This window comes from Bombina bombina, chromosome 12 (genome assembly GCF_027579735.1).
Source record: "Bombina bombina isolate aBomBom1 chromosome 12, aBomBom1.pri, whole genome shotgun sequence".
NCBI classification, from domain to species: Eukaryota; Metazoa; Chordata; class Amphibia; order Anura; family Bombinatoridae; genus Bombina; species Bombina bombina.
The window spans coordinates 12,626,317-12,641,575 of record NC_069510.1 but is presented as its reverse complement, the minus strand read 5'-3'; the positions used below and the strand labels follow the sequence as shown (position 1 = coordinate 12,641,575).

The 15,259-nt window shown below is 40.1% G+C and overlaps 1 protein-coding gene across 4 annotated transcripts in view; it reads left to right on the top strand.

Annotated features, from left to right (window-relative positions):
* Positions 1-15,259, top strand: part of TSC1 (TSC complex subunit 1) — a 75,269-nt gene that overhangs the window by 24,892 nt on the left and 35,118 nt on the right. For 3 of the 4 annotated variants that reach the window (XM_053695660.1, XM_053695656.1, XM_053695658.1), the window contains exons 8-13: positions 2,667-2,830; positions 3,180-3,286; positions 10,881-11,004; positions 11,660-11,772; positions 11,860-11,929; positions 12,081-12,164. In XM_053695660.1, the coding sequence (XP_053551635.1) occupies positions 2,667-2,830; positions 3,180-3,286; positions 10,881-11,004; positions 11,660-11,772; positions 11,860-11,929; positions 12,081-12,164 (662 nt within the window). The remainder of the gene's footprint in view (positions 1-2,666; positions 2,831-3,179; positions 3,287-10,880; positions 11,005-11,659; positions 11,773-11,859; positions 11,930-12,080; positions 12,165-15,259) is intronic. The other variant, XM_053695659.1, reaches the window with a different exon arrangement.

Here is a 15,259-nt window from a genome sequence, read left to right as displayed (position 1 = left end):
TCTGGCGGATGTACCAGACGTGCAATCATTCTGTCAGGCCTTGGTCAGAAGCAGGCCTGTGTTCAAACCTGTTACTCCTCCCTGGAGTCTTTATTGTTCTTAAAGTTCTTCAGCAGGCTCCATTTGAGCCTATGCATTCCTTAGATATTAAATTATCTTGGAAGGTTTTGTTTCTTGTTGCTTTTTTATCTGTTCGTAGAGTCTCAGAGCTCTTGGTATGAGTCTCCTTACCTTATTTTTCATTCAGATTAAGGTAGTTTTGCATACTAAATTAGGGTTTCTCCCTAAAGTGGTTTCGGATAGGAACATTAATCAGGAGATTGTTGTTCCTTCTTTATGTCCTAACCCATCTTCTCATAAGGAACGTGTGGTGCGTGCGTTAAAATTCTATTTACAGGCGACTAAGGATTTTTGCTCTGTTTGTGGTTTTCTTTGGGAAACGTAAGGGGCAGAAAGTTATAGCTACTTCTCTTTCTTTGTGGCTGAAGAGTATTATTCGCTTGGCCTATGAAACTGCTGGACAGCAGCCTCCTGAGAGGGTCACGGCTCATTCTACAAAGGCTGTTTCCCTGGGCATTCAAAAATAAAGCTTCTGTGGAACAGATTTGCAAGGCTGCAACTTGGTCCTCTCCACACTTTTTCAACATTTTTATACATTTGATACTTTTGCCTCGGCTGAGGCTTCCTTTGGGAGAAAGGTTCTTCAAGCAGTGGTGCCTTCTGTTTAGGTTCCCTGTCTTGTCCCTCCCTTATCATCTGTGTCCTCTAGCTTGGTTATTGATTCCCAATAGTAATTAGATGATCCGTGGACTCACCGTGTCATTAGAATGTAAACGAAATTTATGCTTACCTGATAAATTAATTTCTTTCTTGACACAGTGAGACCACGGCCCGCCCTGTTTTTTTTGTTTTGTTTTTTTATGGTATTATGAACCTCAGGCACCTATGCACCTTGTTGCTTCTTTTCTCTCCTTTTACTTCGGTCGAATGATTGGGGTTGGAGGGAAGGGAGGTGATATTTAACAGCTTTGCTGTGGTGCTCCTTGCCGCCTCCTGCTGGGCAGTGATATTCCCAATAGTAATTAGATGATCCGTGGACTCACCGTGTCAAGAAATAAGTTATATATTTTGTGTATGATATAAAACTTCTACACACCCCTGTTAAAATGTCAGATAAGTAATTTCAGAACTTTTTTCCACCTTTTTAATGTGCCCTATAAACTGTACAACTCAATTGCAAAACAAACTAAATTCTTTTAGGTGAAGGGAAGTAAAAATAAAATAATATGTTGCATAAGTGTGCACACCCTTAAACTAATACTTTGTTGAAGCACCCTTTGATTTTATTACAGCACTCGGTCTTTTTGGGTATGAGTTTTTCAGCATGGCACATCTTGACATGGCAAGATTTGCCCACTCTTCTTTGCAAAAGCTCTCCAAATCTGTCAGATTTTGAGGGCATCTCTTGTGCACAGCCCACTAAAGATCACCCCACAGATTTTCATTTGGATTCAGGTCTGGGCTCTGGCTGGGCCATTCCAAAACTTTAATTTTCTTCTGGTGAAGCCATTCCTTTGTTGATTTGGATGTATGCTTTGGGGCGTTGTCATGCTGAAAGATGAAGTTCCTCTTCATGTTCAGCTTTCTAGCAGAAGCCTGAAGGTTTTGTGCCAATATTGTCTGGTATTTGGAACTGTTCATAATTCTCTCTACCTTGACTAAGGCCCCAGTTCCAGCTGAAGAAAAATAGACCCAAATGATGCTGCCACCAAAATGCTTCACTGTGGGTATGGTGTTCTTTTGGTTATATGCAGTGTTGTTTTTGCGCCGAACACATCTTTTGGAATTATGGCCAAAAAGTTTAATCTTGGTTTCATCAAGCCAGAAAACCTTTTGCAAAATGCTTTTGGGAGACTTCAGATGTGTTTCTGCAAAATTTAGCTGGGCTTGGATGTTTGTTTTCGTAAGAAAAGGCTTCCGTCTTGCCACTCTACCCCATAGCCCAGACATATGAAGAATACGGGCGGTTGCTGTTGCATGTACCACACAGCCAGTACTTGCCAGATATTCCTGCAGCTCCTTTAATGTGGCTGTAGGCCTCTTGGCAGCCTCCCAGACCAGTTTTCTTCTCGTCTTTTCATCAATTTTGGAGGGACGTCCAGTTCTTGGTAATGTCACTGTTGTACCATATTTTCTCCACTTGATGATGACTGTCTTCACTGTGTTCCATGGTATATCTAATGCCTTGGAAATTCTTTTGTACCCTTCTCCTGACTGATACCTTTAAACAATGAGATCCCTCTGATACTTTAGAAGCTCTCTGCGGACCATGGCTTTTGCTGTAGGATGCAACTAACAAAATGTCAGGAAAGACCTACTAGAACAGCTGAACTTTATTTGGGGTTAATAAGAGGCACTTTAAATGATGGCAGGTGTGTACTGACTCCTATTTAACATGATTTTGAATGTGATTTGCTCAATTCTAAACACCGCTATATCTCCAGTTATGCAACCATATTATTTTATTTTTTTATTTTTACTTCCCTCCACCTAGAAGTTTCAGTTTGTTTTTCAATCAAGTTGTACAGTTTATAGGTCACATTAAAGGTGGAAACAGTTCTGAAATTATTTATCTTTGTCTCATTTTTTTGTTCTATTTTGTTAAGGTGGAAGAGGTTGGAGACACACGATATTGTTATAGAATGTGCCAAAATCTCTCTGGACCCTAATGAAGCCTCCTATGAAGAAGGATACTCTCCACTGTCCACTCGCATCAGGCAAAGGCATCAAGACTCTGCACCAAGCCCACACATGGATGGCAGCGCCTGTGGTAAGCACGAGCATTTGCTTGTAAAGAGGCACAACCAACAACTACAGTAGGGCAGCTATTCCATTATTGTTTGCTAATATCTCACATAGTTACCATACATTTTACTTGTTACATTTCTTTAACAATTAGTAATGTGAGTCCTTCTATCATAGGAGTTGTACCCTGAAACCTAATATACTTTTAAGAATGTTTGGTTTATTATGCATAAATATTTGTTGTTTGTAATTTAGATTTTAACATGAAATAAATCCAGCTTTAACATAGCTGATCACTTAGGCCATGCTTATTAATCCAGTAATATGTGGCTCTCAGTGTTTATTTTTATTTTTTATTCTGTCCTTTTTCTTAGTGAGCTACTCCTCAACACCCTATTCCACTCCCAGACAGTGTACGCAGGGGCCACTACCTCACCATTTAAACACGCAAGGTCTCCTGCTACAAACTGAGCTGCCGCAGGTAAAATTTAACTTGCAGTGACTGCATGAGCTGTTAAATGAAGAAGATGTAATGACTATGTCCCTTAAAGGGATAGAGTACTGTGAATTTTTTTTCCCCTCCTTTTTTTAATGTGTTCCTATTTAACTTTCTGAACTGTATTACTTTGCTTACAAATGGCTCCTTTTACTTGTTTTTGTCATGTAAGAAAAAGGTGCTTTTGTAGTATCCCTACCTATACTGAAAATTTCAGTACGTAAGTAATGCTTAATAGAAAACCTATGTAAACAAGGTAGAAGAAATAATGCTCACAGTGGTGGTGAAACAGAGCAGTAACAAAGGTTCATTTTCTATTCTCTCCAAGTGCTGATGATCTAAACCTTGCAAGTTCAGACATTTGTTTTCTCCAACATTGGTGTGTCCGGTCCACGGCGTCATCCTTACTTGTGGGATATTCTCTTCCCCAACAGGAAATGGCAAAGAGTCCCAGCAAAGCTGGCCATATAGTCCCTCCTAGGCTCCGCCCACCCCAGTCATTCTCTTTGCCGTTGCACAGGCAACATCTCCACGGAGATGGTTAAGAGTTTTTTGGTGTTTAAATGTAGTTTTTATTCTTCTATCAAGTGTTTGTTATTTTAAAATAGTGCTGGTATGTACTATTTACTCTGAAACAGAAAAGGATGAAGATTTCTGTTTGTGAGAGGAAGATGATTTTAGCAGAAGTTACTAAAATCGATTGCTGTTTCCACATAGGACTGTTGAGATGAAGTAACTTCAGTTGGGGGAAACAGTTAGCAGACTTTTCTGCTTAAGGTATGACTAGCCATATTTCTAACAAGACTGTGTAATGCTGGAAGGCTGTCATTTCCCCTCATGGGGACCGGTAAGCCATTTTCTTAGTCAAACAAACAGAATAAAGGGCTTAATATGGGCTAAAAAACTGGTAGACATTTTTATGGGCTAAATCAATTGCTTTATTTGGGCATATTATTCAGATTTAGGCTGACAATTTGCATTTATAATCTTGGGTAACGTTTATATAACGGCAGGCACTGTGTTAGACACCTTTTCCAGTCAGGGGGCCTTTCTAGTTATAGACTGAGCCTCATTTTCGCGCCATTACTGCGCAGTTGTTTTTTGAGAGCAGGGCATGCAGATGCATGTGTGAGGATCTAAAAATTACTGGAAAAGCTTCTAGAAGGCGTCAATTGGTATCGTATTCCCCTCTGGGCTTGGTTGGGTCTCAGCAAAGACTATAGCTGGGACTGTATAGGGGTTAAATTTAAAAACGGCTCCGGTTCCGTTATTTTAAGGGTTAAAGCTCTGAAATTTGGTGTGCAATACTTTTAATGCTTTAAGACACTGTGGTGAAATTTTGGTAATTGTTGAACAATTCCTTCATACTTTTTCACATATTCAGTAATAAAGTGTTTTCTGTTTAAAATTTAAAGAGACGGTAACGGTTTTGTTTTAAAACGTTTTTTGTGCTTTGTTGACAAGTTTAAGCCTGTTTAACATGTCTGTACCTTCAGATAAACTATATGTATGAAAGCCAATGTGTCTCCCCATTTAAATTTATGTAATAATTGTGCCATAGCGTCCAAACAAAGTAAGGACAGTACTGCCACAGATAATGAAATTGCCCAAGATGATTCCTCAGATGAGGGGAGTAAACATGATACTACATCATCTCCTACTGTGTCTACACCAGTTTTGCCCACGCAGGAGGCCCCTAGTACATCTAGTGCGCCAATGCTTATTACCATGCAACAATTAACGGCTGTAATGGATAACTCCATAGCAAATATTTTATCCAAAATGCCTACTTATCAGAGAAAGCGCGATTGCTCTGTTTTAAACACTGAAGAGCAAGAGGGCGCTGATGATAATTGTTCTGTCATACCCTCACACCAATCTGAAGGGGCCATGAGGGAGGTTTTGTCAGATGGAGAAATCTCAGATTCAGGAAAAATTTCTCATCAAGCTGAACCTGATGTTGTGACATTTAAATTTAAATTAGAACATCTCCGCGCACTGCTTAAGGAGGTGTTATCTACTCTGGATGATTGTGACAACTTGGTCATTCCAGAGAAATTATGCAAGATGGACAAGTTCCTAGAGGTTCCGGTGCACCCCGACGCTTTTCCTATACCCAATCGGGTGGCGGACATAGTAAATAAGGAGTGGGAAAAGCCCGGCATACCTTTTGTTCCCCCCCCTATATTTAAGAAATTATTTCCTATGGTCGACCCCAGAAAGGACTTATGGCAGACAGTCCCTAAGGTCGAGGGGGCAGTTTCTACTCTAAACAAACGCACTACTATTCCTATCGAAGATAGTTGTGCTTTCAAAGATCCTATGGATAAAAAATTGGAAGGTTTGCTTAAAAAGATTTTTGTACAGCAAGGTTACCTTCTACAACCAATTTCGTGCATTGTTCCTGTCACTACAGCAGCGTGGTTCTGGTTCGAGGAACTAGAAAAGTCGCTCAGTAGAGAGACTCCATATGAGGAGGTTATGGACAGAGTTCACGCACTTAAGTTGGCTAACTCTTTTATTTTAGATGCCGCTTTGCAATTAGCTAGATTAGCGGCGAAAAATTCAGGGTTTGCTATCGTGGCGCGCAGAGCGCTTTGGCTAAAGTCTTGGTCAGCGGATGTGTCATCCAAGACAAAATTGCTTAACATCCCTTTCAAAGGTAAAACTCTATTTGGACTAGAATTGAAAGAGATTATTTCAGACATCACTGGGGGAAAGGGCCACGCCCTTCCACAAGATAGGTCTTTTAAGGCTAAAAATAAGTCTAATTTTCGTCCCTCTCGCAATTTCAGGAACGGACCGGCCTCTAATTCTGCATCCTCTAAGCAAGAGGGTAATGCCTCACAACCCAAACCAGCCTGGAAACCGATGCAAGGCTGGAACAAGGGTAAGCAGGCCAAGAAGCCTGCCACTACTAACAAAACAGCATGAAGGAGTAGCCCCCGATCCGGGACCGGATCTAGTGGGGGGCAGACTCTCTCTCTTTGCTCAGGCTTGGGCAAGAGATGTTCAGGATCCTTGGGCACTAGAAATAGTTTCTCAAGGTTATCTCCTGGAATTCAAGGAACTACCCCCAAGGGGAAGGTTCCACATGTCTCACTTATCCTCAAACCAAATAAAGAGACAGGCATTCTTACATTGTGTAGAAGACCTGTTAAAGATGGGAGTGATACACCCAGTTCCAATAAAGGAACAAGGAATGGGATTTTATTCCAATCTGTTCGTAGTTCCCAAAAAAGAGGGAACTTTCAGACCAATTTTGGATTTGAAGATCCTAAACAAATTTCTCAGGGTACCATCGTTCAAGATGGAAACCATTCGAACGATTCTACCCACTATCCAGGAAAGTCAATTTATGACTACCGTGGATCTAAAGGATGCGTACCTACATATTCCTATCCACAAAGAACATCATCAGTTCCTAAGGTTCGCTTTTCTGGACAAGCATTACCAGTTTGTGGCCCTCCCATTCGGGTTAGCCACTGCTCCAAGGATTTTCACAAAGGTGCTAGGGTCCCTTCTAGCTGTTCTAAGACCTAGGGGCATTGCAGTAGTACCTTACTTGGACGACATTCTAATACAAGCGTCGTCCCTGTCAAAAGCAAAGGCTCATACGGACATCGTTCTAGCCTTTCTCAGATCACACGGATGGAAGGTGAACATAGAAAAAAGTTCTCTGTCTCCGTCGACAAGAGTTCCCTTCTTGGGAACAATAATAGATTCCTTAGAAATGAGGATTTTTCTGACAGAGGTCAGAAAATCAAAACTTCTAAGCTCTTGTCAAGTGCTTCATTCTGTTCCTCGTCCTTCCATAGCGCAGTGCATGGAAGTAGTAGGGTTGATGGTTGCAACAATGGACATAGTTCCCTTTGCACGAATTCATCTAAGACCATTACAACTGTGCATGCTCAAACAGTGGAATGGGGATTATACAGACTTGTCTCCAATGATTCAAGTAGATCAAAAGACCAGAGATTCACTCCGTTGGTGGCTGACCCTGGACCATCTGTCCCAGGGAATGAGCTTCCGCAGACCAGAGTGGGTCATTGTCACGACCGACGCCAGTCTAGTGGGCTGGGGCGCGGTCTGGGAATCCCTGAAAGCTCAGGGTCTATGGTCTCGGGAAGAGTCTCTTCTCCCGATAAACATTCTGGAACTGAGAGTGATATTCAATGCTCTCAGAGCTTGGCCTCAACTAGCAAAGGCCAAATTCATAAGGTTCCAATCAGACAACATGACGACCGTTGCATATATCAATCATCAGGGGGGAACAAGGAGTTCCCTGGCGATGAAAGAAGTGACCAAAATAATTCAATGGGCGGAGGATCACTCCTGCCACTTGTCTGCGATCCACATCCCAGGAGTGGAAAACTGGGAGGCGGATTTTCTGAGTCGTCAGACATTCCATCCGGGGGAGTGGGAACTCCATCCGGAGATCTTTGCCCAAATAACTCAATTATGGGGCATTCCAGACATGGATCTGATGGCTTCTCGTCAGAACTTCAAGGTTCCTTGCTACGGGTCCAGATCCAGGGATCCCAAGGCGACTCTAGTAGATGCACTAGTAGCACCTTGGACCTTCAACCTAGCTTATGTATTTCCACCGTTTCCTCTCATTCCCAGGCTGGTAGCCAGGATCAATCAGGAGAGGGCCTCGGTGATCTTGATAGCTCCTGCGTGGCCACGCAGGACTTGGTATGCAGACCTGGTGAATATGTCATCGGCTCCACCATGGAAGCTACATTTTGAGACAGGACCTTCTTGTTCAGGGTCCATTCGAACATCCAAATCTGGTCTCCCTCCAGCTGACGGCTTGGAGATTGAACGCTCGATTCTATCGAAGCGTGGGTTTTCAGATTCTGTGATAGATACTCTGGTTCAGGCCAGAAAACCGGTAACTAGAAAAATTTACCATAAAATATGGAAAAAATATATCTGTTGGTGTGAATCCAAAGGATTCCCATGGAATAAGATAAAAATTCCTAAGATTCTCTCCTTTCTACAAGAAGGTTTGGAGAAAGGATTATCTGCAAGTTCTCTAAAGGGACAGATCTCTGCTTTATCTGTCTTACTACACAAAAGACTGGCAGCTGTGCCAGATGTTCAAGCATTTGTTCAGGCTCTGGTTAGGATCAAGCCTGTTTACAGACCTTTGACTCCTCCCTGGAGTCTAAATCTAGTTCTTTCAGTTCTTCAAGGGGTTCCGTTTGAACCTTTACATTCCATAGATATTAAGTTACTATCTTGGAAAGTTTTGTTTTTGGTTGCAATTTCTTCTGCTAGAAGAGTTTTAGAGTTATCTGCTCTGCAGTGTTCTCCGCCCTATCTGGTGTTCCATGCAGATAAGGTGGTTTTGCGTACCAAGCCTGGTTTTCTTCCTAAGGTTGTTTCTAACAAAAATATTAACCAGGAGATAGTTGTACCTTCTTTGTGTCCGAATCCAGTTTCAAAGAAGGAACGTTTGTTACACAATTTGGACGTAGTCCGTGCTCTAAAATTCTATTTAGAGGCTACAAAAGATTTCAGATAAACATCTTCCTTGTTTGTTGTTTGTTCTGGTAAAAGGAGAGGTCAAAAAGCGACTTCTACCTCTCTTTCCTTTTGGCTTAAAAGCATCATCCGATTGGCTTATGAGACTGCCGGACGGCAGCCTCCTGAAAGAATCACAGCTCACTCCACTAGGGCTGTGGCTTCCACATGGGCCTTCAAGAACGAGGCTTCTGTTGACCAGATATGTAAGGCAGCGACTTGGTCTTCACTGCACACTTTTGCCAAATTTTACAAATTTGATACTTTTGCTTCTTCGGAGGCTATTTTTGGGAGAAAGGTTTTGCAAGCTGTGGTGCCTTCCGTTAGGTAACCTGATTTGCTCCCTCCCTTCATCCGTGTCCTAAAGCTTTGGTATTGGTTCCCACAAGTAAGGATGACGCCGTGGACCGGACACACCAATGTTGGAGAAAACAGAATTTATGCTTACCTGATAAATTACTTTCTCCAACGGTGTGTCCGGTCCACGGCCCGCCCTGGTTTTTTAATCAGGTTTGATTAATTATTTTCTCTAACTACAGTCACCACGGTACCATATGGTTTCTCCTATATATATTTCCTCCTGTCCGTCGGTCGAATGACTGGGGTGGGCGGAGCCTAGGAGGGACTATATGGCCAGCTTTGCTGGGACTCTTTGCCATTTCCTGTTGGGGAAGAGAATATCCCACAAGTAAGGATGACGCCGTGGACCGGACACACCGTTGGAGAAAGTAATTTATCAGGTAAGCATAAATTCTGTTTTTTTCACGCTAACCCTTGCAGTGGCTGCCCTGGTGCAATAATCGTAAAAAAAAAAAAAAAAAAAGGGGGCAGTCCATACAATTGGTGAGATATCTCCTATCAAAAGTAATGGAGCTCACTAGAGGGGACACTTCACTCCGTAGAGAAAAGTTAGCAGGGGTGCAATTTAAAAATGACACTTTTGTATTTGTTCTTATAAGTATGTTTTTCAAAGTGATTTTTGCGCAACCAGTGCACTTAAAGGACCAGACAATACAGTAGATATGCATGATAGGAAGACAATGCAATAGCACTGAGTCTGAACTTCAAATGAGTAGTAGTTTTTAAAATAAATTGCAAAGTTATGTGTGTTTCCACTCCCCCTGTATCATGTGACAGCCATCAACCAATCACAAATGCATATACGTATATGCTGTGAATACTTGCACATGCTCAGTAGGAGCTGGTGACTCAAAAAGTGTAAATATAAAAAGACTGCACATTTTGTTAATGGAAGTAAATTGCTGCTCTATCTTTATCTTTAGTTTAATTTTGACTTGAGTGTCCCTTTACATTATGATTTACATTGTGCATATTTAATACAATTTTATTTCTGTGTAATTTACATACAAATTTTTACATTTTTGATAAAATATGATTTTCGGTGAAAACTTTGTTGCGATTTTTGATGCACCTTCACAATACAATTTTTTTTTACCCCCTGCATATTTTTTGTGTGAATGATTCAATTATTAAGTTTTGTGTTATGTTTAAAATAGAAATTTTATGTGCACTTTTGCAGTGTATGCTTCTCCTCCCCATATGAAAATACTGTAGACGCCCTTTAGCGAGACGCCCTGTTTTCAGGGTAAAAAGTGGCTTTAGATCATTCCAAAAGGGAAATAGGAGTACCTGGCAAGTGTTTTTCCATAATCGCCAGCCCAGAGACCTTTGGATCATCAGGCCCCAAGTACTGGGCTTTAAGTATACAGTGAGAGAAGTTCTAATGCATTTTATACTCTGCATCTGGTATAACAAGTTATTATACATAGTTCCTTTAATAATTTACATTACTATATATATATATATATATATATATATATATATATATATATATATATATATATATATATATATATATATAAAATCAGCAGACCTTAACACCGTTTGTGTGGGCTGTATTGTTCATATTACAATGTGTTGACTTATTTGGGTAAACAAGATTTACGTATATGCCTGCTGATAATTTCGTTGTTTCCATGTTCACATTAATGGTACCTGACTGAATTTTTTTCTTTTTATTCATTAGGATGCAATTTGGAGTCCCACCACCCTATGTGGAATGACCACCCCTCCCAACTCGCCCACCACTGTGCCAACTGACCTGTCCCTTGCTTATTCTCGCCCACCTAGCAAAGGTCTTCATACGCCCTGTAAGTATGTGAGATAACACTCTGCTATTGCTTTTGCCTAGTAGCAGATTTTAGAAACATATTGATGTGCTTGTTGCTTTGGTGCTATGCCTTCCATTTTATTTAAAACCCACAAGGAGGTTCATTACTAATGGGATGTCTGGACTTATCCTTTATAAAAAAAAACACGATATACATAAAGATCTAGTCACACCTTCTAATCACATACGCTAAACCCCAAAAATATAAAAGAAGTTGAAAGAAACATTGTATTGGGTCCACTTTTAAGAAGCTTCAGGCCAACAATGTACAAGCTACAATAAAACACAATAAAATGCCCACATAGAGTATTAAATGGGCAGTAAGAAGACAATGCAGGTTTCCGATTTTAAAGGTACGTACTGAAAAACCCCAACCTCTATACACAGACTGTGGCTTCTATTTCCTTTAAGACCATTCCCTGGTAAATAGCCCCAAACACCAGTTTATAATAGAAATTGCCTTATTTTAAAAACATTTCATTTTATGAAATAATGTATACCTGATTGAGTTTTGTTTACTTGCTGCCTGTTACTTCATAGCATTATTTGTGTCACATATAAAATGAGGTGAAGTTTTTTTCTATTTTAGTTTTATAAATAGTTGTAAAAACTTATGCTGTTGTTTTTGACTGTAGCCGGCAAAGGAACTCCTAGTGGAACACCAGCAACCTCGCCCCCTCCTGTTTACAGTTCTGAAGAAAGTGCACACATCTCAAACGTCTACTCTATAGCAGCACCCCTGAAAAAGGCAAGTGCGATGCATTGGTGCCATTGCAATATGTTTGTGCATTGTGTTATCTTGACCTCTATGACCTCTGTATTCATAAACTTACAGAATGGAGTTGCAGATCTTGGAAGGTTTGGGTCACAAAGGCAACAAGTCAACAAGGGAGACCAGAGCTATGGTGAGACACACATTTTATGGCTTGTGCAGTCTGTTTACCCTCATAACTTGCAATTGTATACTTTGTGGGTGGTTATAAATATTAAGCGATACATTTTAAATTATCTCTGTTCTACCTAACTTATTTTTTTCTGTTACATTTTTTGCTGGAGAAGAATCCCCCAAAACGGTTTCACTAAGAGAACTTCCTGATGTAATTGAAGGTTTGGCTGCTGAACAAAACAGCACCTGGGAAGGTGAGCTTCTGGCGAGCTAGGTCAGTGCAATATGTGGTGAGGTGAGTGGGCACATGGCTGTCCTTTGTGTGGGAAGTGAGTGCACAGTGAAGAGGATGCTGTGTGAGAGCTGGGGAAGTGTTGGCTCTGCAGGTGATATTAGTTTTGTGTGACATATCTGAACTAGAAGAGCTAACGGTTTCTGTACTGCTTACAGTCTAGTCATTTTATAGCTAGCTCTAGAAACACATTAAAAAGGATATTAAATACTTCACTCCCTAGAGAGGCCAAAACGCAAGTAGTCCTCAACATTATTTTACAATGTAACTATATATCTCTGTTACTGACAAAAGAAGGGCAGTGCCGTGTTATCCAGTGTATTAAAAGAAAGTAACAAGTGATTTACAGGTTATACCGTTTAATAGATAATGAATAGTGGATGCTATTGCAGGCTTTCAGGCATTTTAATGTACAAGTGAAGCGGTCATATTTATATGCATTTATAGATGACATTTCCCAGAGCCCATACAACATGTTCATGTTTCACTGGTTTGTGTGAAGATGTTTGTGATTCCTTAGATTGCAGGATGATGCTGTAATGTGTGAAGTGGCCATCTGTCTCCACTGGGTAGGTGGAATTATACCAGTAATCTGTATGATTTAATAGTCTTTTAATATCAAGAAATTAGTAGATTTACTGTGTCTTTAGGAAATCTAATAGGCTTTTGAGTTTGTATTGCCACTTTTGGGATCTCATGTTCCCTTTATTTTCAAATCCTGGACACTGGTTTGGTTTGTTGAAATGTTTCTCTAATGGTGTATGTTTTGTTTGTGGTTGCAATTCATTCTCTTCCTAAGTTGTTCTGTTTCTCCAATGTAGTGTCCCCTACTTCTTACTGTATTGATGTGTACGCTACGTTTTATTAAGAGCAAGAAAAACGGCCCTGGATTTTGTATTCCTGTTCTTTATTGGGTGGTTAGATTGTCTCTGCTAGGATGTGAGGGTAGTTTTTTTTTTTTGCATCATGAGGTGTGCTAGTTGGCTTTTGATTAACATCCTTTATTTTATTTATTTTTTTTCTATATAAGTTTCCCAGACCCACCCCTCCTCTCCTACAGGGCACCCCCCACCCCTTAAGTGTTAATTAAAACTAGCACTAGAATCTCCACCACTTCACAATCGCCAACAAAATAACGGCTACATCAGTAGGGAAACCAAATCCCAATGTCCAGGATTTGAAAATAACAGTACTGAAAGGGAACTTAATGGAACAATCTATTTGGGAATACAAATTCATCAGCCTATTTGACTTTCAGTGACCCATGACTTTATGAATGCTTAGATTTGCTAAGAACATTGTACATAGACTAATTTCTTGATATTAAAACATTCACTCCAAACTGTTTAATCATACAGATTACTAGTATAATTCCACCTACCTAGTGGCGACAGGCGGCATCTTCACACGTTACAGCAACATCCTGTCCAGGAATCACAAACATCTTCACAATTTCCTGTGAAACCTTTCCCAAAGCCCAGACAACTACAACACAACATATGTTCATGTTTTACATGTAATTTTAAATGCATATACTGTACCCTATATGTTATATATAAGTCTGACTGATCTTTACTTGTACATCAAAATACCTGACAAAGGGAGCTCACTCTTCTAAAAACTTGCAATTGTATCCACTATTAGTTCGCTAATAACGGTATCACCTGTATATCACTTATTTTCTTACGTAAGGATTTTTTTACTTTATAATGGCAAAAAAGCAGCTTAGAAAGCAATTCAGCTCTGTACTTTAGTCATTTGCATACACCATCACAAGGACATTTGGTCTCCACTTTTTTTCCCTTCTCAGGACTTGCAGAAAATGGGAATGGTAGGTTGTATACTGAGTTGTCGGCGGTCTGAGAGGTAACACCAGGTCACACCAGGTGGTGGTTAGGGTATACTTATGGTGATGGCGGGTGGAAATGTAATCCTGAATTTAATTTACAAAAGGGTCTGATACCCATCAATAAATCTTATCTACAAACGTACAACTTTAATGCTGGTGCACTTCAATTAGTTTCTAAGTTGCCAGCCATAAAGCTAGAGAGCTTGTTTGTTATGGAAAGAAATGAGAACTTACCCCACAGAGCATATAAACAGTTGGCTATTTATATCATTTGCGTCTGTTCTGCCAGAGTCCATGGGTTTTATTTTGTGTTTGAGAACTGCCCTCCCCATTCCATCTTTTATGTTAATGGGCTGATATAGTTATCACATATCAATTCTTTGTTTTACTATTTTTAGGAGGTTAGGAGCCAATTGATCTGTTTTCTAGATTTTCTAAAGAATGACATTCTGACCTACAAATAAAAAATTAGCTGTATGAATAGTAAAGAATTACATAAGTTCATGATTTGTACTTACCACAGCAGATGTTAGATGAATCCTATGCAGGAGACTTGACCTGCAATTAGAAATGTGGAGAGAAAGATAATGGAAGTTTTTAAGTCTCCTGTATTGGTAATTTTTCTCAATTGCACATACTGATAAGACGACTGATTTGGGAAAAGGTGCTAGATAAAAAAAAAAAGCAGCCGGCTGCTCAGCATATTGGTGTTTGTGCTGGTCAGTTTCAATAGCTCACATTGTACAGTCCTCTATAAAAGTACATTTTCTGTGTCCTTATCCCACATTCTCTTGAGAAACCAAAATACAAATTCTGTAACTTGTAAATGCTGCAAATCCAAAAGCAAGTTTAGGCAATCTGCGGCACTTTGCAAATCTTAGTTATAGGTTTTGTTTTTTTGGCCTCTCGAGGGAGCAAAGTTTAGTAATAACACAAATCATTACCCCTTTAAAGTGACAACCCTTAGCCAATATATTTCCTTATGGGTGAGACAAAAGCATCTCTCTGGGCAGCTGGTCATGTTGCTACCCAGGGGCTTCTTAAAGGGACATTGAACCCAAATGTTTTCATTTGTGAATCAGATAGAACATGCAACTTTCTAATTGACTCCTATTATAAATTGTCTTCATTCTCTTGGTATCTTGTTTTGAAATGCAAGAATGTAAGTTTAGATGCCGGCCCATTTTTGGTGAACAAACGGAGTTGTT